General features: G+C 42.7%; 1 protein-coding gene across 3 annotated transcripts in view; it reads right to left on the bottom strand.

Moving 5' to 3' along the window:
* ssh (Protein phosphatase Slingshot) overlaps positions 1-23,575 on the bottom strand; it is a 435,152-nt gene that overhangs the window by 60,497 nt on the left and 351,080 nt on the right. Inside the window, exon 1 of one of the 3 annotated variants that reach the window (XM_053785579.2) lies at positions 15,101-15,712. The exons of the other annotated variants lie outside the window; for them this stretch is intronic. Within the exon in view, the coding sequence (XP_053641554.1) occupies positions 15,101-15,321 (221 nt within the window). The 5' untranslated portion in view covers positions 15,322-15,712. Of the gene's footprint in view, positions 1-15,100; positions 15,713-23,575 lie in introns of those variants that run through there. 3 annotated transcript variants of the gene reach the window in all.

Raw genomic sequence — 23,575 nt, forward strand, 5'->3', positions numbered from 1 at the left:
TATTTAGACTTATTTCAGAGATAAATTTATTTAGACTTATTTCAGAGATAAATTTATTTAGACTTATTTCAGAGATAAATTTATTTAGACTTATTTCAGAGATAAATTTATTTAGACGAATTTCAAGAGGATTTTCTTGAATTAAATGATACATGTAGGAAATCACTTAGAAGCCAATAACTACATTAAAACGAAATTAGATTAATACAACTAAAAACTGGTTTGACATATACACGTTAAGTCATTCGAAAGTCAGGACTTTCACTACCTTACCGAGTCTTCTAATCGTTTTGGATATACGGCCGAGTGTTCCCTCAGGTTATGTATTTGTACGATTGTGGCGAAAGTTGCAAGAGAGGAAACATGGAAGTACTGAGATGCAGTGTGCAAGGTATGAAACCGATGTGGTGATAGCAGGAAAACACGATGGTGTTACCTGCAACAGGCGTGTTAGGATGTGCAGGTGCATAAGTACAAAAGGGGTTGAGGTAACTTAAACATTATAAGCATGAATAGAAGCAGACTCAGTAAAATGGCAGTAGTAAACTGATGTGTACAATGTTAAGAAAGCCAAGCAGTGACAGATGTGGCAGCAACACCAGGAAGAGAGGGTGGGTAAGGGAGTGGAGAGGGTAGTAGAAGCCCAGTGCATGAATGAAGTAGTGGAGTGGGAGTGGTGGTGGTGACGGGTGTGTGAGGTGGACAAGGACAACCACCACTACCATTTGTGGAGGGGAGGGAGGGGTGTTAAAGGGCCACTTCCTAGTGCTACCTACAAATATAAAGCTAAACATATGCCTAGAATGACCACGCCACAGTCTACTACTACCCAGCCTGGAATGACCATGATCGCTCTAAATATGCAAGGGAGGATGTTGCTGCAAACAGAGGTTGTGTAAGAAGCTATCTCATTGAGTATACTCTGATGCTTTGGCACTACCACCAATTCATCATACACCACCGTCACTTCTCAACTCCTCCCTCGTTACTGAAAGAGTAAAGAAGGATTAGTTACCTGGCTTCAGTGGTACTTATAAAACACAAATACTGCCAGACAGTACTCGCAAAATTACCTGTCTAGCTCGGGAGACTTTAGGAACGCATAAGATGGAAAAAAAAAAGAGGAGGAAGGGCAGGCGGCCCCAACACGCATTCCCACCTAATATAGTAGTGAAGGCTCTTCCCACGTACCCTCACACCTACGAAAACACGTACTTGTACTAACGTTCAGCATCTGCTTACGCACATTCCTCGGGGGGAGGAGGAGTGTAGTGAAGGCTCTTCCCACGTACACTCACACCTACGAAAGCAGGTACTTGTACTAACGCTGAGCATCAGCTTACGCACCACTTTCCTCGGATCAAACTTCATTACATGTTATTCTCCAGTTGTATGGCTCCTACTGGTTCAGCACTACCACAAATCATAAAATAACACGTCCTGATACTCAACGGGGAGGTAATGCCATAAATGGTGTTTGAGAACTTTAAGTGTCCTTCAGTAGCAGAGACAATGCATCCCCACCTTGTTAAGACGAGTCAGTGGAGGCGGAGAGAATGCAGCCATAAGTTGTCAGTATGCGCCCTCAATTAACTTCTGGATGTCCACTTGCTTTGTTAACAAAGATTGCGTGTGAGGTGTTCTCCAACTGAGGAAGCAGAGAAAGCTTTGCAACTGAAGTGTTCTAGTCAACAAGCGGTTCACAAAGCTGACGAACACATCACCATAACAACGAAGAAACAAATGTACGAAGGAGAAAATGTGATCAATTTAATTTACTGGGGTGGAAACCTAGCACTAGTGCTGACTGCCAAATCACGCTGAGCGGGTCATCATATGACTAAGATTCGTCAGAAATCCTGTTATCCAGACAGAGCGTGCATTTGTCGTTGAATTGCCGTTCGTTCATTTCTGAGCAATATTGCAGAAATTTCATATTTATTCTGGGTTAGATTCACTTATATTTATAGATATTTACGTATAATTAACTGACAATAAAGAAATAAAGTAATGGATGGCTTGCATCTGGCACCACGGGACATCATAATAACTAAGAGAAGTAATTTTTTGGCGAGCGTTAAAAAAAGATGGAGGTTTGGTTGTGTTAAAGACATTCCCTGACGAGTATTGTCACTGGAGTGAATACTCGATATTAAAAAAAAAAAAAGACAAATATGAGTTAGTATGAGTAAGACCTTCCTACCATGGGTCTGTGGGTTTACCGGAGTACTCCCTTATTTTTTTTTAGTATAAAAAATGCCATAAATTCATCGTGCCGACACGTGCTGAGGAGCGTGAGGGTGGTGGGCGGTTCTGGACAAGTGTGGTAACACGTGGTGGCTCGTGGAGGGGGATGTGGCAGGTGAGGAAAACCTTCACTCCATATATGGTGCGGTGACTGCCTAGCTTACTGTTGTTTGGCTCCAGGAACGGTGCAGGAGAGAGTTGGAGGCTACCTCACCCAACTAAAGTAGTAGTGGCCAGTGCCAACTGTCATTAAACTCCTTCCCCCTTCCTAACCCCCCTAATGCACGTCACCTTAACCTTTCCTCCCACCCCATTCCCCGCCGAAAATGTATAAGTTAACTCCAGTGTTGCTGCGTGTATTCAGATTTCAGGTAAAGGGTATTCACACACACTGCAGTATATCTAATAATGTTAAACAAGTCCTTAAGCCTCACTTTGCCTCACTGAATGACACATCCAGCCTCAACACACTGACCTTATCGATACTCTCAGCCTCCTCACAAAATAAGGTCAAACTTGATATTGCAACATGACCAGCAGCTGTCACATCCGGCGTACTGTACAACAGTAAAAATCTTAAATACACATCTGTCTGATATACGAAGCTTACGAAAGAAGCTATCTCATCTCCACTTTGGAGAGGAAACTTGTGATGACGTTTCTGTAAATCTTGGACCATCATCGTCTCAACTGATAGTTGTAGTGATAATGGTCAAGGATTTACCGAAACGTCACGTAAAGTTTCCTTTGTAAAGTATGGGTTATTTGCGAATTGTTCCTGCTAGGGTATTGTGACATTTTTCTTAGTGCGACAACACTATACCATCCTGTTATGTTATCTTTACCTTCATTACTTAAAAGTAATTCTATAGCCTCGATGTGGACTGAACCATCACTCGCAGAATACCTCTACTGGAGTCAAAACACCACCAACATCATGCTATATTAACTTCCCCATAACGAACTCTTAAGAAAAACCAAGAACAAAACACTGCAGCGCTGCAATCGCGTCACGAGAACGCCAAACATCGGGGGGTAAGTGTGAAAACAAACCAAACCTGGATACTCACTAGGTGGATTATGAAACTGTTGGTGACAGTAGTGAGCATGCTCCTACCTGCTGACCAAAGAGCCACATACGTTAAACGTACGCACACACGCACGCACGCACACACACACACACACACACACACACACACACACACACACACACACACACAGTTTGGAATCCACACCTAGTCAAGCACGTCAAGAAATTAGAGAAAGTGCAAAGGTTTGCAACAAGACTAGTCCCAGAGCTACGGGGATTGTCCTATGAAGAAAGGTTGAGGGAAATCGGCCTGACGACACTGGAGGACAGGAGGGTCAGGGGAGACATGATAACGACATATAAAATACTGCGCGGAATAGACGAGGTGGACAAAGACGGGATGTTCCAGAGATGGGACACAGACACAAGAAGTCACAATTGGAAGTTGAAGACTCAGATGAATCAAAGGGATGTTAGGAAGTATTTCTTCAGTCATAGAGTAGTCAGGCCATGGAATAGCCTAGAAAGTGATGTAGTGGAGGCAGGAACCATACATAGTTTTAAGGCGAGGTATGATAGAGCTCATGGGGCAGGGAGAGAGAGGACCTAGTAGCAATCAGCGAAGAGGCGGGGCCAGGAGCTGTGACTCGACCCCTGCAACCACAAATAGGTGAGTACAAATAGGTGAGTACACACGCGCACACACACACACACACACGCGCAAGCACGCACGCGCGCACACACACACACACACGCGCACGCACGCACACGCACACACACACAAACACACACACACACACACACACGCGCGCGCACACACACACACACACACACACACACACACACACACACACACACACACACACACACACACACGCACGCACGCACACACACGCACGCACACACACGTAGGCACACACGCGCACACACGCGCACGCGCGCACACACACACACACACACACACACACACACACACACACACACACACACACACACACACACACACACACACACACGTTGGTTTAGAAAGACACGTAAGCAAACACTATGACATTTATTAGAAAACGTTTCGGTCCTGGGACCGATCAAGGTCCCAGGACCGAAACGTTTTTTAATAAATATGTCACAGTGTTTGCTTACGTGTCTTTCTAAACAAACTTGTCGGTATTTATTACCAAGGTTTATACCACACACACGCACACGCAAAACTGAACGTACAAGTTCAGTAAAGCACCTCAGTTACTGAGAACGTTTGAAATCCCTTGACCTGTACTCCTTGAAACGCAGGCGAGAAATGTACATCATAAATTACACCAGGAAAATCCTAGAGGGACAGATATCACTCCCCATGAAAGTAAAAGACTTGGCAGACGGTGCAATATACCCCCAATAAAAAGCAAGGGTGCTGCTAGTGCACTGAGGGAAAAAAACAATTAGTGTCAGGGGCCCAAGATTGTTCAACAGTTTCTCATCATAAGGGGGATTACCAGTAGACCCCTATCTGTGTTCATGAGGGAACTGGACAGATACCTTAAGTGTGACCAGGCGGGCTGTGTGGCCAGCAATCAAAAAGCCTGGTTGATCAGGTCTTGATCCACCGCAAGGCTTGGTCATGGACTGGGCCGCGGAGGCGTTGACCCCTGGAACACCCTCCAGGTAGTGGCATACAGTATAAGGAAGCTAAATACCGAGAGCCACAAGAAAGTTAGAAAATTCACTAGTCTCAGTGTGGAAATGAGCGGAATGAGCTAGAAGAGAAAGCTTCGGCAAAAACTTCATAGTGTCAACCGTAGGCCTACGAGACCAAGAACCAATTACACCAGTTTGCGAGGCGGGGGGTGTCAGGAGTGGAAAATTGATCCCCCCCTCAAACCCCAATCAGTGAGTACACGCGCGCGCGCGCACACACACACACACACATACAATGAAGATGCGGGACCAGGAGCTATGACTCGACCGCTGCAACCACAATTAGATAAGTACACACCATCCGCCCATCCATATAATCATTTATTATTAAACATAACTAAAACTTCCTGTCAGAGGTGCCAAGAATCAACTATGCAAATGTCTCTTATATTTTCCGCACAATTACCGGAAAAATAAAAATATGCGCGTTTCCTGCTTTTTAACTCATTATAATCACATTTTGACGTTTTCACTGTCTGTGGTAAATCCTTCCCTCCTCTCCCCCCCCCCATCATTCTTGAAGGACAATTTAACTATCCACGATGTTTCTGCGAAGAGCTGTACTCAAAACGAAACGTTGTCTGTAATACAGTTTTGCTCAGTAGAGTGTCTTTCTACCATGGATTACTCTTCTCCTCTAGGAGGGTCCTTGCTGGTTAAAAAAAAAACACTAATTGCAGTGGAGTCCCTTATTGGTACAACGTTTCACCCATCCATGGAAATAGACCTGTCTTCTCATTCCTTGGATCGAACCGACATTCCCCAGTGTATGATACCTGAATGTAATAATCTTGTCCACAACTACTACCCTCCAGCTATTCACCACTATATTAAAATACGGATGTGCAAGAGCATCGATATCGGTTTCGGCCTAAAACTGAGTATCGGTAACTACCGACTAATTTTTGGTATCGGTATAAAACCGTGCATCGGTATCGGCAAAAATTTTAGTGTAGTACCATCCCTAGTATTATTATAATAAAAACTAAGCGCTAAACCCTAAGGGTCATACTGCCCCATCTCTGGTAAAATACTTCTTGTTGGCTTTTCTGAATTTGTTTTATCCCTTCAGGAGGGTGGGAGATGACCTTGATGTTGAAGGGCTCTTGATCCAAAGAATTGGATGCTCTTCCTTGGATTTGGCCTACCTCTCATTCTCTGAGTGTTGTGTGACTCCTATGGGTTTAGCGTCTCCGTATAAATACATAATACGAAATCGTAAGTTATATTTTCGACTCTGGAATACATTACTACATGCATCTGTATGTTTTTTTTTTTTTAAAGCGGTTCATGCTTTCCAAGAGTCAAGAAATGTACACCATACTGCAGTTTCAATATTTAAATTTTGCTCTACACGGCAAATATCACAATCGCCATGAAAATGACGGAGTGAAAAATGAGAACTTTCAAAACAAGGGAAAATATCAATGGTGACACTCTCAAAATAAATGAGTGTCAATGGTGACACTATTTAAAGAGCGTGTGCTCTCTCGTTTAGAATATTGTTCAGTGTTGACGACTCCGTTTAGAGCAGGGGAGATACCATGGTAGGAGCAGATACAAAGATCAGTGACGGCCTGCATGGAACCAATAACACATTTAAATTACTGGGAATTCCTCAAGGCCCTTAACATGTACTCGCTGAAGCGGAGGAGTGACATGAAATATATACGTCGAAAGTACTTGAGGGCATAATCCCAAATCCGCACACTGCTATAACATACTGGAGAGAGAGAGAGAGAGAGAGAGAGAGAGAGAGAGAGAGAGAGAGAGAGAGAGAGAGAGAGAGAGAGAGAGAGAGAGAGAGAGAGAGAGAGAGAGATTGGGGAGAAAATGTGCAATAAACCCAGTGATAAGCAAGGGCGCCGAGGGCACAACAAGAGAACATTGTATAAATGTCCGGGGTCCTAGACTATTCAACATCTTACCACAAGGTATGAGAAACACTTCCGGAACAAGTATTGAAATCTTCAAGAGGAAACTGTACAATTACCTCCACCATGTGCAAGCTCAACCAGGCTGTGAGGGATATGTGAGACAGCGAGTCGCCAGCAGTAACAGCCTGGAACAACAAGAAAGCACAAGACAAGACTGACCCATGGCTTGGCTATGTGTAAAGGAACACTCTCGAAACTCGTCAAAGTATATGGAAGGAATAATGGTAACATTTTATTAGCATTTCTCTATTCCAGGGTTATATTAAATTCTTTAGCCTCTTCTGGCAGTGCATCCGATTTTTTAATGGAATCAGTATTGTTGCAAAACTGAAAGTTTTTGGTCTTCTGAGTACGCTTTATTAGGTGGGAACTCCATTCTGGTGCCGAACAATCAGGAAGTGCGTGCGTGTCCACGCTTATTTATGGCAAGTGAAACTAGATACATCCGCAGTGTGATGTTACTCGACATGATAATTTATATAGTGGGAACAAACGCTATGTTTTCCCTGTCATATTCCATTAAATAAGACGGATTTCATGCAAAGAGTTGAAATTGTCATGAGCTGGAAGAGTTCAGTGTAAATATTCCATAAATGGTTCAGCAGTTACAAGCGTTTTCGTCCCAGAAGTGAATATAGTAAAATAGGCAGTAGCTATGACAAGCGTTCATACATATATACAAACAAATTCACATCCATATACACACATATACATACAAATATATATTAATATACATACATAAACATATACACGTATGCGCGCTCATGTATACATGTACGTATACATGAGCGCGCCCGTGTGGGAACGGCAGGGGTAAGAAGGTACTGGCCAGGTAGTGAAGAATTGTGAATGGGCAGTGAAGGTCAGGGAGCGGCAGCAGGCATCCTCATAATTCTTTCACATTCACTGGAGCTATTACATATACACTACTACGCACTCTGCTTCCGTATACCAACTTTTGTTAATATTTCCCTGCAACTTCATTCATATTTTCAAATGATCACTAATTTTACTGACTAGTGCGGGAAATGATTAGTGATACCCCCAGCATCCTGGAGCCTTGAGGAACTCAATGCAAATGAACTTCTAAATAAGTATTACCAATGTGTACTCGAGTGAGAATTAACGTTTTCGTGGTCTCATGTGCAATTGCGCCAGGGTAGTCCTTGTCGTTGTCAACAGAAGCACCAGCAATAGAAGAACCTTCATTTCATTCATTAGAGGTTTGCCGGTACTTCCGGCCCGGGTCTTCTCCATATGGTGACCCGGCTTCATAGAAGAACCAATAGCAGAAGTACCACCAACACCAGCAGTAGCAGCAGGGTGATGGAGATTACCTCAGGAAGCAGAGAAAATGTGGTTAGTGGAGCGGTACCTCTACGCTACTGCCTCCGGTCATACAGCATAGCATTTTCTTACAACACACTACTAATAATTACACTTCTAATGCGAAAACAGAAAGTATAAGAAACTATAAAATCAAAGAAGGGGATGGGAGTGAGCACGTCCGCCGGAAGCAGCCACCAAGGTCAACAGAAACTTATCAATCAAGAGACATTTATGAGACTTACAACCCCCCCCACATGGTGCTAATTACAATCACGCTCAACTATACGGATAAAAGAAATTAAAACAAAATTACAATCGTTTAGAGGTTTGATTCTATACAGGTAGCACTGTATACCTGTGTACATTTTCCAGCTCTGCTATCTCTCCTGACTTTAAATTAAGGCAATATGAACGCAGAACAATATTAGAAGTTGCAAAGCCACCAATCATTTGAAAAGTACAATTAATGGCGTTGCTTCTCTTGTTTCGCAAGTTCTTAAAATTCACCTTGTGATCTTCCTGGACTTTGCTGCATTTACCTTGTTCTCTATACCTGCCATAATTATTCCTACATATTTTACCTGTTCCATACGTTTTATATGGTATGCCTGCGTTCTGCATACAGTGATCGTTTTGAGTTCTTCATTCTTCCCATGTTTCAGCATCTTACTTTCGGATGTTAAGTGGTTACTCCGAGTAAAGGGTGTAAGTAATACTAAAGATAAAGGTGGGAGTAATTCAAGGCCGGGCACTGCATCTAACCTAACTTCAGCTCTTGCCAAACATAGTCGCAACCCACGGCGCCTGCCCAACTGAGCAAGATTTCTGGCAAGCTCAGCATCAACCATGGCCGGTTCCGCCAGCCTGCCCCATTCATCCCTGCAACGCACGCGTGCGCATACGCACACTTGAACACAACTTTCAAAATATGTAGGTCGAAACAAAGAGAAACAGAATTATAAAGCTGTTGTTGCACCAGACCTGCTCCGGGAACACAATAAACAATATTAAGGCACGTTAGTGTAAGGAGAGGGAAGTGTGTGACTGCCATCTCACTTAAGATGGTTAAGGCAAACATGCTTATTCACCACACAACCAAATACTAAATACCCTTTCACTGGCAGAGCTAGTAGCTGCGTAGCGTAAAAAAAAACTCCAAGCCTTGTTCTGTATAAACTGTTACACTAACCGTAGGTCGGTTACATAAACAAATGTGGTCACAGTGAAATAGTGGAGCCACAGTCCTTAAGAAGGTTAAACCTCACTTACGTCTAAATTTATTTTCCTTAGCCCGCTGGACTTGACAACACCACCAATGTTCTCTTTAGGAAAATACAGCTTGTTTTTTTATTATTATTAATCATGACACTAACCATGTCTACTTATGTTTTACTGATTACTGTGAAATGTGCTGATTATATGAACAATTGTTCATTTTGTGAAATAAATCTTTATCACTGCATATGAAGGTAGAAATGGAAAGGGGACAGCTTGTGTGGGTGGATAGTGGCTTTGGCCAGTAAAACAGCCAAAGCCTGTCTATCATGTGGTGGAGGGAGGGAGCAACATTCCGGTCTCACATCCACATTCTTCACACCATCATACACGCCGCCAAGCACACCATTCACACAATTGTCTGATAATCAGCAATGATGACAATTTTGGTGATTTAAACCCACAGTGCCTCGTAATCCATTGAAATCACTGTGAAGTAATGGTTAGCCAATTCACACTGAATTATTTATCCTTATATTTGAACATAGTACTAAGATAACGGAAATGCTAGTAATTGTACAATACTTTATTATTGTTCAACTGGATAAATATGTATGCAAAAATCGCGAACAAGCGATACAAGATGCAATATTTCCCTGAAATAAAACAAATATATTTAATTTGTTTACATGCGGAACCACTCAGACTAAAATAGAAAATATACTACACTAATTTTGCAATACCGCAGCACCTGGAACACACTTACAAAGTGAAAATATGCACACACAAAAATATGGCAAAAAAAAAACCTGTTCCCATAATGAATAGTGTCCCCCCGAATCAGATAAAAAAAAAAAATACCACGGGCGGGGTTTGAACCCGCGAGTCTGTCGAATCAGCTCAGTCTGTAGGGGTGCTGCGTAGCACACTGGTGAGAAAACATTCCTATCCTATGTAAGAAACTCCAGTACGTGCTGAAAATATTCAAGAGCTAGGTAAAAGGTATCTGTGTATCTAATGGTGTTACTCAAAAAAAAAAAAGTTTGTTAGGTTTAAAACCTATCGACAGCATATGGGTCAAGGCTGCAGTTCATCTGCATACTGATATCGTCAATATTTTAATTCCTAGTAAAAGGATTTAAGTAAACTTTCGGTAAATATTGCCTGACGACCAGCCCAAGCTGCTGGCTGCCTTACATCATCCAGTTTAACAACTGCATTATGCATTATTCATTATAAAAATGTCTCCAACCAACTCCAACGTCGTTTTTAACACCTAACCAAAATAACACCCTCGCTACACGTGTCTAGCAAGTGTCCCAGCACAGCGAACAGTACGATCAGCACCTCTAAGTTTCCTTATCCCGTTTCCGTAGCCATGTTTAGATAAACAGCCTCTCTACCAGTAGCGCTCACATACGGTGAGAAGCAGTCCAGCCACAGTTAAATAATCCGGTGAAAACGCTGTCAAATTAAGGTGATATAATTCCCTTAAAGCTCGTCTGGTTAAAATATAGTGATAATAAGTGGGCATTTTCGACTACTTTAATTCACAAGTAATGTACTATAAATTCCTCCTTTTTCGTATCACTGTCAGATGATGACAGTGATACGAAAAATGAGGAATAGGTAAAAGAAGCTAACTCACAACTTATTCTTATTAAAAGCAATTCTCGCCATCACTGGCGAAGAACTCATTACTCAAGCATAGATGAAAACATATGCACCTCATGGCGTGCAACCTAAACAGTAAGAACTTAAAAGTAGCTACGTTTTAGCCTGCTACAGAAAAAAAAAATTCTCATAAATAAAATCTGGCTGCTGCTGATGTTGACGTTGAGTTAAAACCCGAAGGTCTGACCTCAGCAAAAACGTATTTTAGGGTTTTGCTTGAGCTATACACGAAATTCTATGAAAGTGTTTTGTGTGTATTCTTAAGGATAATACCGTAACTGAACTAACCTGATCCTTCTTTATGAATGAATACAAGTAGATAGATAATAAAAAGGTATAGGTAGATATATAATAAACAAGCATAGATATAAATAAAGTGGCATTGTTAATGAATAACTATGCGCAGCAAAAAGGGACGAGGGAGTCGGGGGGGGGGGGTTGTAGGGAAGCAGGTACTTGGAGGTTATTCCGGGGATCAACGCCCCCGCGGCCCGGTCCATGACCAGGCCTCCCGATGGATCAGAGCCTGATCAACTAGGCCGTTACTGCTGGCCGCACGCAGTCCAACGTACGAGCCACAGCCCGGCTGATCCAGCACTGACTTTAGGTATCTGTCTAGCTCTCTCTTGAAGGCAGCCAGGGGTTTATTGGTAATTCCCCTAATGCTTGATGGGAGGCTGTTGAACAGTCTTGGGCCCCGGACACTTATGGTGTTTTCCCTTAGTGTACCAATGGCGCCCCTTCTTTTTATTGGGGGCATTTTGCATCGCCTGCCCAGTCTTTTACTTTCGTAGGGAGTGATTTCTGTGTGCAGATTTGGGACCATTCCTTCCAGGATAGGGTAGGGGTGTTTGATTTGGAGGGGAGGGGGATCAACAAAGACAAGGCACAGGAATTGCAGCCGTTCACAAACACGTAAGCAACTTTCTGTGAAAAGTGAGAGCTGTTACTACAGGCTGCTCTAAATTGAGAATGAACGTCTTAAACAATAAAACCTATCAGGGATAATAACTCCTTATACGGACAAGTAAATTTAAACGCGAGGCTCTGAGTTAACAAAGGCAAAAGCATGGGTGAAGGTTATTTTGAATACCAGGTTATATTAACAGAAGCAACAGCCTTGAGTGAAAGTTAAAAATGTTGAACGGGAGACTGTAACTTGTTTTAATGAGCTAACAAGAGCAAGAACTTTAGTTCAATGACTAAACGAATGTTGAGTGTTAGGTGTACCCTAAACGTTAGTTGTGTTACTAACGAGCTTGAGTACTATTCAAAGGAGGCATGATGAAGTGGGTTCGGAACATAATGGTGACACCTCATTTCATCCGGGTCTCCGCTGGTGGAGACCGTTGCAGTGAAGGGTTACAGTTGGCCCTCTCCCCCATCCTCTGCAAATGGAGACCGTTGTGATGCAGAATAGCAGCTGTGGCAGGTACAAGGAACAACCTGTACACCACTTCTTATTGCTGCCTCAAAGGAGTGCCTGCCTGTCTGTCTGTCTGTCTGTCTGTCTCTCTCTCTTTTCCTCAAGCGCGCGCGGTACCTCAAAAAACAGTTATGCTGACTGCTAAGTAACAACCTAAATATTAACAAAGACTACAGTGACGTGAACAGCTTGAATGCCAAACACGTAGATCAGCTTTGTAAGCACCGGGACGGACCAATGTTACTCCAACTTATAAAATATTAACCATTTATAAAGTATTATAAACTTACAACTATTACACAATTTATACAATGACCATGTTTAAACAAGCCCAAAATATAAGATGGAAAAATTGCAAAAATAATACGTACATGCAAACATCGATCCTTTATACTAGTACTGTTAATATCAAGAGAGGGGGCCAACATATGTAAGACGCAAGACAATAACAATCATATGAATATTAATAACAATAAATAATAATATTTTTTGAATAACCAAAAGCTTTATTTTTTTTACAGATAAAAACAATGAATAAATAGGTGACTGCTAGCTGACGCCTAGACTCCTTGGCGCGCGCGTATAGGTTGCTGCTTTCCCTGCAGCTCTAGTCAAAACCGCTCTCCCTGTAGCTAGAGTCAAAACCAGTCTCATTGGAGCACTTGTATAGTGCATACTCACGTCCAAGCCACTTTTCGCCTTGGGAGCAGAACAATCATGGAAGGAAACGAAGTTGGGGTAAAAAAAAAAAGGGGGTAAGGGCGGGAAATGACTTACGGAAGAATGACTAAAGATCATTGCAGTTGTAGATTCCCTCTCACATAAGCCTCAAGAACAAGATAGTTTATCTATGTTAAACCTTAGATAGAATGCTAATTATTTTTGGTTGTCAATCAAGATAAAACTTACCAGAAAAAAACTAGAAAATGAATTTAAGAGTGAAAATTAGGATTAAATCAAGAGCCATTGTCCATTACAATTAAATGTGTCAAGTAAAACGTGTGTATGGAGAAAGTAACACGATTGATAGACCAAAAGATGTTTTTACTGCAAGACTAGACTATAAAAACTCTGGATGTTCGCCTTATTTGGCACTCTGGATTACATATCAAATGCGTGGACAGAGAGGTGCCTTGCACTGAATCTTACAATCCCGAAAATTCAACTTAACATACGAGATCAGACTGCTAAATATTGACTATCACGTTTTTGTAATGGTAAGAGATCTACAATCTTGATTGTGTCCATATTTTGCATCAACTGTACATATAAATGATCTACTATACGAATAGGTTCAGTTCAGTAATATGCAAATTATAACTGGATTCGGACAACTAGTCATTATGACCTAGGTCCTATTCTGCTATATCGAGAATGGTGTGGGTGCACGAAAACTAGCTGCTGTTGGCGGTAAAAATTAAGTGTTAAAGGTAAGTAGGGAGAAAGTATGAGTAGAGGGAAGGCTTAGGAGTCAGATGCAAACAGATACACAGAGTAAAAGGAGAGGTAAGACTTGGGCAACCTGAACTCGTACTATGCCTTGACGGGCAGATAAGGACCAATCCTCCCGCAACTCCAAGAACTGACCCAGGAATACGCTGTCCTTTTATCTCAACGTTTTTTCCTGGAATCGTGTCAAAACCCTAGAGCGACAGCCCCATCTCTGTTTATCAGGTAGTTCACCACTTACTTTCACAAGGTAAAAATATCTAAAAATGTGTTTAGGTCAACTCACGTGACCCCTCTCCCTTACCCTAAGTGACCCATGGCCCACACACACACACACACACACAAGACATGACTGGAATCTTGGATGACATTAGCCCAGGCAAACAGACTAGGCGGTGCTCCGGAATGTAATTGTGACACCTGGGTACAATAACCGTGTATGTAACAAGCCAATAACTTTCTCCCAAAAGATCAAAATTACTATTTTTAACATATAATTTAACTATATTTTTTACCGTAACTGTAGAAATAAAATAAATAGTAATAAAATCAGCAGTAATAAAATCAATAAAGGTGAAGAAGCAAAATAGGTCAATTTTTTCAGTGCATTACATAACATCTCTGACCCTCTGTCTTAGACTGCAGAGCATTAGTGTTATCACATTATAATCATGGGAAAGCGCTAAACCCGTAGGATTATACAGCGTCTGTGGGGGGCATGGAAGGTATTCAGGCTTAATTCAGGGAACTGGAGCACAGGTCCAATTCCATAGATCAAGAGCCCCTCACCAGCGTCAAAGAACCTCCCTTGAGGGGAACCGTTTTCACAACTTAGTGTCAAAAGAACCAGAATTTAAAAAGGTTTATATAACATTTTAATTAATAGTTTGTTGTAGATAAGTGGAATAAACTGCTAAGTAATGTCATCGAAGCAAATACTTTGGGTTGCTTTGAAAGGCGTAAGAATGGTTTGGTATAAGGAGGAATTGTCTACAATGAACCATGCTCTTATACTATTTGTCAAATTAGAGTGCTAGGCATGAAGTGATAAATATAAAGGTCGATGAGGGCTGATGACAGGTTGAGCGGGAACTGAAGCAGTACCTTGCCGGGTAATGCATGACGATGGGCTCCTGCATGGCGTTCCTACGGTTGTTCCTGCGCCACATATTCTCCTTTTCGCGCCTCTTGTTCTTGCGGCGCTCCTTCTGTAGGGCGCGGGCTGCTGTCACATTTTTGTCACAGCCCTTCATCAGGAGGATGGGGTTGTTACACTCCAGCGGCACCAGCATCCCGGCAGGGGGGCTCTCCTTGCTGTACTTCATTGTCCTCCACACCAGCTTAAAATATCTACCAGATTCCAACTCGCTTCTCCCGTGACCACATACACTAAAGCACAATTTAACTATAAAACTAAAGTTAGATATTCGCTCTTAGACGGACACTAAATATTTTATCTTGAAATCGCTGAGCACATCATGTATCCTTTTGTGACACAGGCCACATTAGTTCGAGTTGGCTTTGTCGTCCAATCACCGCTTTCTTTGTTTTTTCCCAAAGTGTAGATTCCTAAGGAGTGTGTTGGCGAACTGACTGCGGAGGCTCCGTGGTAGCATGACACCACCGTGGAGAAGGGAGACACGAGACACTAAGGTGTGAAGCAGCCAGCCACACAACCACACACCACTGCAGCCCGAGGTACACTGAGGAGCGGCCAAGCCCCAGTCATCCAGCTGATAACCCTCCCTAGTATCCCCCATCCCTACTAGACCAAGAAGGCCCCACCATCCCTCCTTCCAACCAGAGCCAGCCCCCCAACCCGCAGGCAATAACCCCCACCAAAACACCCCGAACACGTTGCCACTGACATGCATCCACACAACGCAAGCGAAATTTATCTCAATGATGCGAGGAGGAAATTCCCAAAAGTCAGTGCATCATTTAATTCCGTCCACACAGAAAACTTCGAGGCATCTCCCAAAGTGAAATCCATGTGAGGTAGTGAGGCGAGGCAGCCCCTAGGCACTTGGCACAGGGCCATGGTGCTCCACTACCATTGTTGCAGTGGTAGGCTAACCAAAATGTTCCTCTACCACTGTTGCAAGTGGTGAATTAACCATGGTACTCCACTACCATCCATACAGATGGTGGGTTAATCATGGTGCTCCACTACCACTGTTGCAGGTGGTGGGGTGACCATGATGCTCCACTATCACTGTTGCAGGTGGTGGGTTAACCATGGAGCTCCACTACCACTGTTGCAGGTGGTGGGTTAACCACGGTGCTCCACTACCAGTGCTGTAGGTGGTGGGTTGACCATGGTGCTCCACTATCATTGTTGTAGGTGTAAAGCTGCCCATGGTGCCCCACTACCATTAACACAAGTGGTAGGCTGACTACGGTGCTCCGCTACCACTGCTGCGGTACGACGGTACTACCTCAACACAGGAAAGGCGGCCAGAATGCAGAACCAACACATGTAGAATGACCAAAAAAGAAACAAGTAATGTGATAACGGAATTGCTTCGGCAGAAAGTGCCTTATAAGCATGCACGTACGCACACGCATCCCCCCCCCCCCACACAGGTTGGAATTTCTGGAAAAGATAGTAAGAAAAATCATAGAGAATCTGGAGAGCAGATTATTTACAGAATATCATCTAACAGATTTAGGGAAGGAAAATTGTCTTACAAATTTGCTGGAGTTCTATGACTGAAACTGTAGAGGGGAGAAATTTCTTCCAACGGGGGGGGGGACCCCTCCCGGTTGGTGGAAATTTCTCCACAATGACAGTCACAGAAACAAAATGAGAAAAACAGAGCCGTATCTTCTTGGACTGCAGAAAAGCACCTGATACAGTACCACACCAGAAACTGGAGCAATAAACAAATTTAAAGGGCAGAGTGCTACAGTGGGTCAGGAAGTAGCTTAATATTAGAAAGCACAGGAACAATATGGGGACAAGACAACTGAATGGGAGAGTAACTAGGATGGCCACTATTCCTAATATACTGGATATGAACGACCAATCATAGAGGGTCGATGCGAAATTTATGAGAAGTATGGACAATACGGGACTGGTAAACTTAAGGAAGGCCTCGACAGACTTCAGTAGTCAAACAAATGGCTTTTTAGAGTTCAACCCGAACAAATGCAAGGTCATGAGATTTGGAGAAGCTGAAGACTACCTTTTCTCTAGTAGTACTGTACCTATGAACTATAAGTCCTTGCTAAAGATATCAAAATGCTAAGAGATTTACAATATGGATTGACATTTTGCTTTATATTAGCTTGGTAGATAATTTTCAGTAATATACCTTGTCAAATACCATTCTTGTATCTCGGAAAGACATTTGACTCTCAGCGCTTGGATACACATCTCCGTAATGTGACTATTTTAAAACCGAATTGATAATCTGAAGTTTGTAAAAACTGTAAGACTATTTAGTATCACAATCTCACACCTTTTCCAATATTACTGTAATTAATGTAGACCAGCAATTTTCCGATTTTCTAGAATTACTGACCAGTACTTTTCCGATTTTCAGAATTATTGAACACATTTAAGATGATGTTTCGTACTGTGTATAATTAACACACGTATTAGGGAAGACTAAGAAGTAATCAGATGCATATTTGTATACCTTGCTCCTTTGTTGAGCTTCCCAGTGTATCTATAATTTCCGTATTTCCTGTATATTTCACACATTTTAAGTATAACATGCTAAGACTGAGAGGCTATTCTTACTATGTGAATCAATAATACAGTTCAGGGTGAATGAGTCACTACTGGAAAATTTAGAGAACGATGACTGTGCCCTCAACTGCTGGGCATGTGGCTTGTTGGTATTGTTTCTTTATCGCTTAGTAAATACTTCTTGAGATGCTTCAGCCACGTTGCTAGCAACACCTCCGCAAAATTTTGTAGCGCTCTGGCCCTGAAAGTCCCACATCACTGTTTTTTGCTCTAAAGATCGTAGAACTTGCGGTCACAGAAAGTTTACTTGCCTCTTGACTTAATATCCTCATCAACTGTTTATATAACTAAGATATGAATATAAATTGCTTGTGTCCGCAGCCTAGCCCCGATACGTATGTATTATTGACAAATGAATTCTAGTCAAACTTTACTTAATTTTCTCTCACATAGGCCTCCAGGAACACAAGAAAGTTGATACCTTGGTGTGGCATGCAAAGAGTACGTAACCTTTATTCGGCGCATGGACACACCCTCATTTACAGGCTATCTCCCCCAACCAGCGAACCAGGTTGCTAAGAGTTGATGATGGGGCCCCATCGTTCAACTAGTGACCAGGTTCTAGCCAATAAGAAGGTGGGATTGACAATCGCAGAGGTTATGTGGATACCGCTCTCCTGTCTGCCCTTGTCATTCCCATTCTAGAGCTGGTTGAAGCACGGTCTGCTATCTTGTGGCTTCTATTTCTGCCTTGCTTACCGTGGAGTGCACTATATTTATCACTGTACATAGTGTACATATTGCTGTTATAATTGGTGAAGGATAATATAAGTCTAAACTTTTTCTACTGTGTTTATTTGCTCCCATTACACCTGGGATAACAGGCCATTTGAAATCCTAGGTTGTAATATGGGGGCCTGTCCGGGAGCTGGACTTAGAGAAACGGTTGAGCTTAGGGTGAAGCTTGTAGCAGGAACATTGTGTAGCTTGCTGTTTCGCTTCGCTTTACAAATTTTGCGTGTCAGTTGCTTATGATCAGCCTTGCTATTGTGTGATCGTTCAACAGCTCGCTACTAGCTTGTTCAGTGTGCTCGCTTCGCTACGGTCAATCTTGTGTGCAGTCGGCTTTGCTTGTATGCGTATTCTGCAATCGTACTGTGCATAGCTAAGCGTGTTCTGCAAATTAACGTGTTACGTTGGGGTATTCGTACTGTGCATGGCGAATAACTTATGCCACCTAGACGAGTCAGACGCCTGGTGTCGGCATATACTTTGCATAACCTACCTAAATTGTCCCTACAGCGTTGTTGGCAAATTGCTCGTTCCATTGGCATTCCCTATAAACGCACTCTCACAGCTGCGCAACTGCGTTCACTTATTGCTGACATACTTATTGAAGAAGAGATGGCACATCAAACTCCTCCCTCTACGGGAGCTAGGGAAAAAACTCTTATGTTCTCGCATGAGGAAGATGATACACCTACGGAGCAAAATGGTCAGTATGGTGCAGCTGGGTTGTCTCGAGGTGAATCAGCGTCGTTGGCACTTGAGCTGGCAAAAATCACGCTGGAGCAAACTAGGGAACAGAGAGCATTCGCAAGGGAAGAATTTGATAGGGAAAGAGAAAGGAGGCAGTTTTCGCATTCTGTAAACGATTTCAGTTTACAAAAAGCAGTACAGCTTGTTCCCCGCTTCAATGAGGCTGAACCAGAGCAATTTTTCGAAAGCTTCGAAAATCAGGCTCGAGCCTTGAGGTGGCCGGAACAGCACTGGGCAGCGTTGGTTCATACAGCATTATTGGGTAAGGCACAGGAATTTACGTCGGTATTAACTGACGCTGAATTCTCTGATTATCAAGTAGTGAAGACCACAGTGTTGGGAGCATATACATGTATCCCAGCTAAATATCGTAAGACCTTCAAATTGAACAGGCGGCAGCTTGGTCAATCCCTGGTGGACTTTGTGAGACAGCAAACCAAAGCTTTTACCAGCTGGTATAAAGCGAGTGGTGTCTCTAACTTTGAGGAGCTGGTGCAGCTTATTCTGATTGATAACCTGCTGGAGTCTGTGGGACCAGAGGTTCGTGTCTTTCTGCAGGATCGTGACTTAACCACTGCATTGGAGGCGGCCAGGTTGGCTGATACCTTCGAAACGAACCGCTCCTTGTCCGAGCGGTCCCGTCTCTCTTTTCAACAGTCTGGCGTGAGCAGAGATCGACAACATTGGAGAATGAAGTGCCAGCCGGAGGGAGAGCGTCTACGTCATCCAACCAAGTCACCTGGTGAGCCACGCTTCTCAACATATGGTCCCCCTGCGGAGAGGCAAACTACTTATGGAGCATCTCGACAACAATATCCAGAGAGGCACCAGCCAGAACGACACCACTTGCAACGTCATCAGGGAGTAAAGGGCAAGCCTGTCGTCTGCTTCAGGTGCAATAAAGTAGGTCACATCAGTTCCAACTGCCCCCAAAAACCTCAACCCATCGGGAAAATCTCTAATATCCCTAGTAACATGTCCCCTAGAGAAGTAGAAAAAGGTATGGCCCCTTATTATTGCGAAAGTCTTATTTCCCTTCAGGAAAACTCAGAACCAACTAAAGTAAATACCTTTAGAGATACTGGAGCATATTGCTCACTTGTCAGAGAAGGAATATTACCCCTTTCAGAGAATACTTCCTTGAATTCCTCAGTTTTATTGGAAGCCTATGGAGGAGCTATATATTCAGTTCCTTTGCATAAAATTTATGTACAGTGCAAATATTACACTGGGTACTTGACTGTAGGTATCTCAAAAGGATTTCCCATGAAAAATGCCATGTTATTACTGGGTAATAACATTACTACTGTTACTTCGTGTCCTGAACCTATAATGATTAATGCTTCTCCAGTGTTGGCCATAACTCGGGCAACATCCCAAGGGTTGTCTGGGGAGAATGTTGACCTATCCTTGGACGACTCCGATCTCGGAATAGCCACGTTGTTTTATGAGACACACCGGCCGGAGTCTCGTAAATCAAGTGAACAGACCCCGATCAAGCCTTCCTATTCCCAGGTTGCAGGATTGCCAGATGTCTCTGTTTCCATGCCCGAGGGACTGTCCTTCCGGGAGGAACAACGAAAGGACCCTTCTTTAAAATTCGCTTTTCAGGCAGCCATGGGTAAATCCTCTTGGGGTCATCCAGTCAAGTATGAAGTTAAAAATGATTATTTGGTTTGCACTGAGACTGGTAAGGAGAAAGAGGGCCGGCAATTATACGACAGGTTAGTGGTTCCAACCAAGTATAGACCTCAGATATTAAATATAGCTCATAATACGTCATCAGGAGGTCACTTAGGAATTACAAAAACCTTGTATAGAATCACAAAAGAATTTTATTGGCCAAAATTAAAGAAAGATGTGAAGAATCATATTAGGTGTTGCCGAGAATGTCAGCAAGTTGGAAAACCTGGACATTCCATTAAACCTGCACCTCTCCAACCCATACCTGCTGATGGAGAACCTTTTGCAGATTTAATTATAGATTGTGTAGGTCCACTACCTAAGTCAAAGTCTGGAAATCAGTATTTATTTACAATTATGGATAAAGTAACCAGATATCCTGAAGCGATCCCAATGCGTAGTATCAATACTAAAGCTATTCTCAAAGCTTTAACAAAATTCATTTCTTGTTTTGGCATTCCTAAAACTATACAAAGTGATCAAGGTACTAACTTCACTGCCAAAGCATTTAGGGAAGTATTAACTAGGTTAGGGATAATTCACAACTTATCCACTGCCTATCATCCTCAGTCCCAAGGCGCCTTGGAAAGATTCCACCAGACATTAAAAACAATGATGAGAAGTTTTTGCATGCACTTTCCGACAGATTGGGATGAATCTCTACCTTTGTTGCTGTTCTCAGTACGGGAGACGGTGCAAGAGTCTACAGGGTATAGTCCGTTTGAGCTGATCTTTGGGCACAATGTACGAGGTCCTCTTCGGGTGCTCAAAGAAGGATGGATGGGAGAAGACGTAAGCTCAGCACTCTACAACCCGTCTTCAAGGTTGCAGGTGGCACGTGAGTTGGCCACGGCTAACCTAAAGATAGCTCAAAGTAAGATGAAACAGAGGTATGACAAAAGTGCACAATTCCGCTCCTTCCATCCAGGAGACAAGGTGTTGGTGCAGGAACCTATACCTGGCCACACCTTGAAAGCTAGATATACGGGACCTATGCAGATTGTAAGTAGATTATCTGATTTAAATTATGTGGTAGCTCCCATTGATAAGACCTCAAAAACAAAAACTTACCACATTAATCAAATCAAGGCCTTTCATACACCAGATAAAGTCCCAGTAATGACTCTGTCCTCTACCTCTGAGGACGACTCTGACTCTTTGCACTCTATCTCTGAAATTAATACTAAACTTTCAAATTCTGTCCTCCTCAAGGATCCTAGCCCGTTAATGGATGGATTATCTGAAATACAAGCAACCAATTTAACTGAGCTTCTACAGTCATATCCTAATATTTTTTCGGATGTGCCGAAAAAATGTACGTTAGGTTACCATGATGTAGATGTGGGAAAATCTAAACCAATTAAACTCTCCCCCTACAGAGCTAATCCTGAAAAGCAAAGGCTACTTCAGCAGGAAGTAGACTTCTTGTTAGAACATGGTTTAGTGGAGGAGTCATCTAGTCCATGGGCTTCACCGTGCATCCTAGTAAAAAAGGCTGATGGAGGGTTTCGTATGTGCACAGACTACCGTAAAGTGAACGAGGTCACAATCACAGATGCTTACCCTCTTCCTCGTCTGGATGACGTAATTGACTTTGTGGGTAAGGCTACTTTTGTGTCCAAATTAGATCTCCTTAAAGGTTACTATCAGGTACCTTTGACAGATAAGGCGAAGGAAATCTCTGCCTTCGTGATTCCAGGAGGTCATTATCAGTATACAGTTACCCCCTTCGGAATGAAAAATTCCCCCTCTTCATTCCAGAAACTCATCCATCAGGCTATTAAAGGACTTGAAGGCACGGCAGCATACCTAGATGATATTGTTGTGGTGTCTGATACTTGGGATCAACACCTACTTAGACTTAAAGCTCTGTTTGAGACCTTTAAGAATTCCCAATTAACAGTTAATTTATCTAAATCTTCCTTTGGCCAGGCCACTATCACTTTTCTAGGCCATGAAGTAGGTAGTGGTAATGTTGCACCTAAACTTGCTAAAGTTCTTTCGATTAAAGATTATCCAGTTCCTCATGATAGGAAATCTCTTCAACGTTTCCTAGGCATGATAGGATTTTACAGAAGATTCTGTAAGAATTTCTCAGATATTGTAGCCCCTCTTACCTCTCTTACCAGTCATAAAGTTCCCTTTAATTGGACGTCAGATTGTAACACTGCTTTTAATAAAGCAAAAAGATTATTGTGCTCTGCACCCATTCTCCTGTCTCCAGACTTCTCCAAACCTTTTTCATTACAGGTTGATGCTTGTGAGTCTGGGGTTGGGGCGGTACTATTACAAATCGGGAACAAGGAGCTGCAGCCAATCGCATACTTTTCAGCTAAGTTCCAGCCACATCAGAGAGCTTACTCTACCATTGAAAAAGAAGCCCTCGCGCTGGTAATGGCTTTGGAACATTTCGATGTTTATGTGGGCCAGACATCGCAGGTGGTCACAGTCTACAGTGATCACAACCCGTTAGTCTATCTCCAAGCCATGAAGAATCACAACACAAGGCTTATGCGTTGGACGCTCAGGCTGCAGCCCTACAACCTAAAAATAAATTATATTGCCGGCAAAGAAAATGTGTTGGCAGACTCTTTGTCAAGAGTCTAGTTTAATATTTTATTTAGGTTAGGATGTATTTGTGGTAACCCCCCTTTCAAGCT

The sequence above is a fragment of the Cherax quadricarinatus genome, chromosome 35, assembly GCF_038502225.1.
Source record: "Cherax quadricarinatus isolate ZL_2023a chromosome 35, ASM3850222v1, whole genome shotgun sequence".
In the NCBI taxonomy this organism is placed as follows: domain Eukaryota; kingdom Metazoa; phylum Arthropoda; class Malacostraca; order Decapoda; family Parastacidae; genus Cherax; species Cherax quadricarinatus.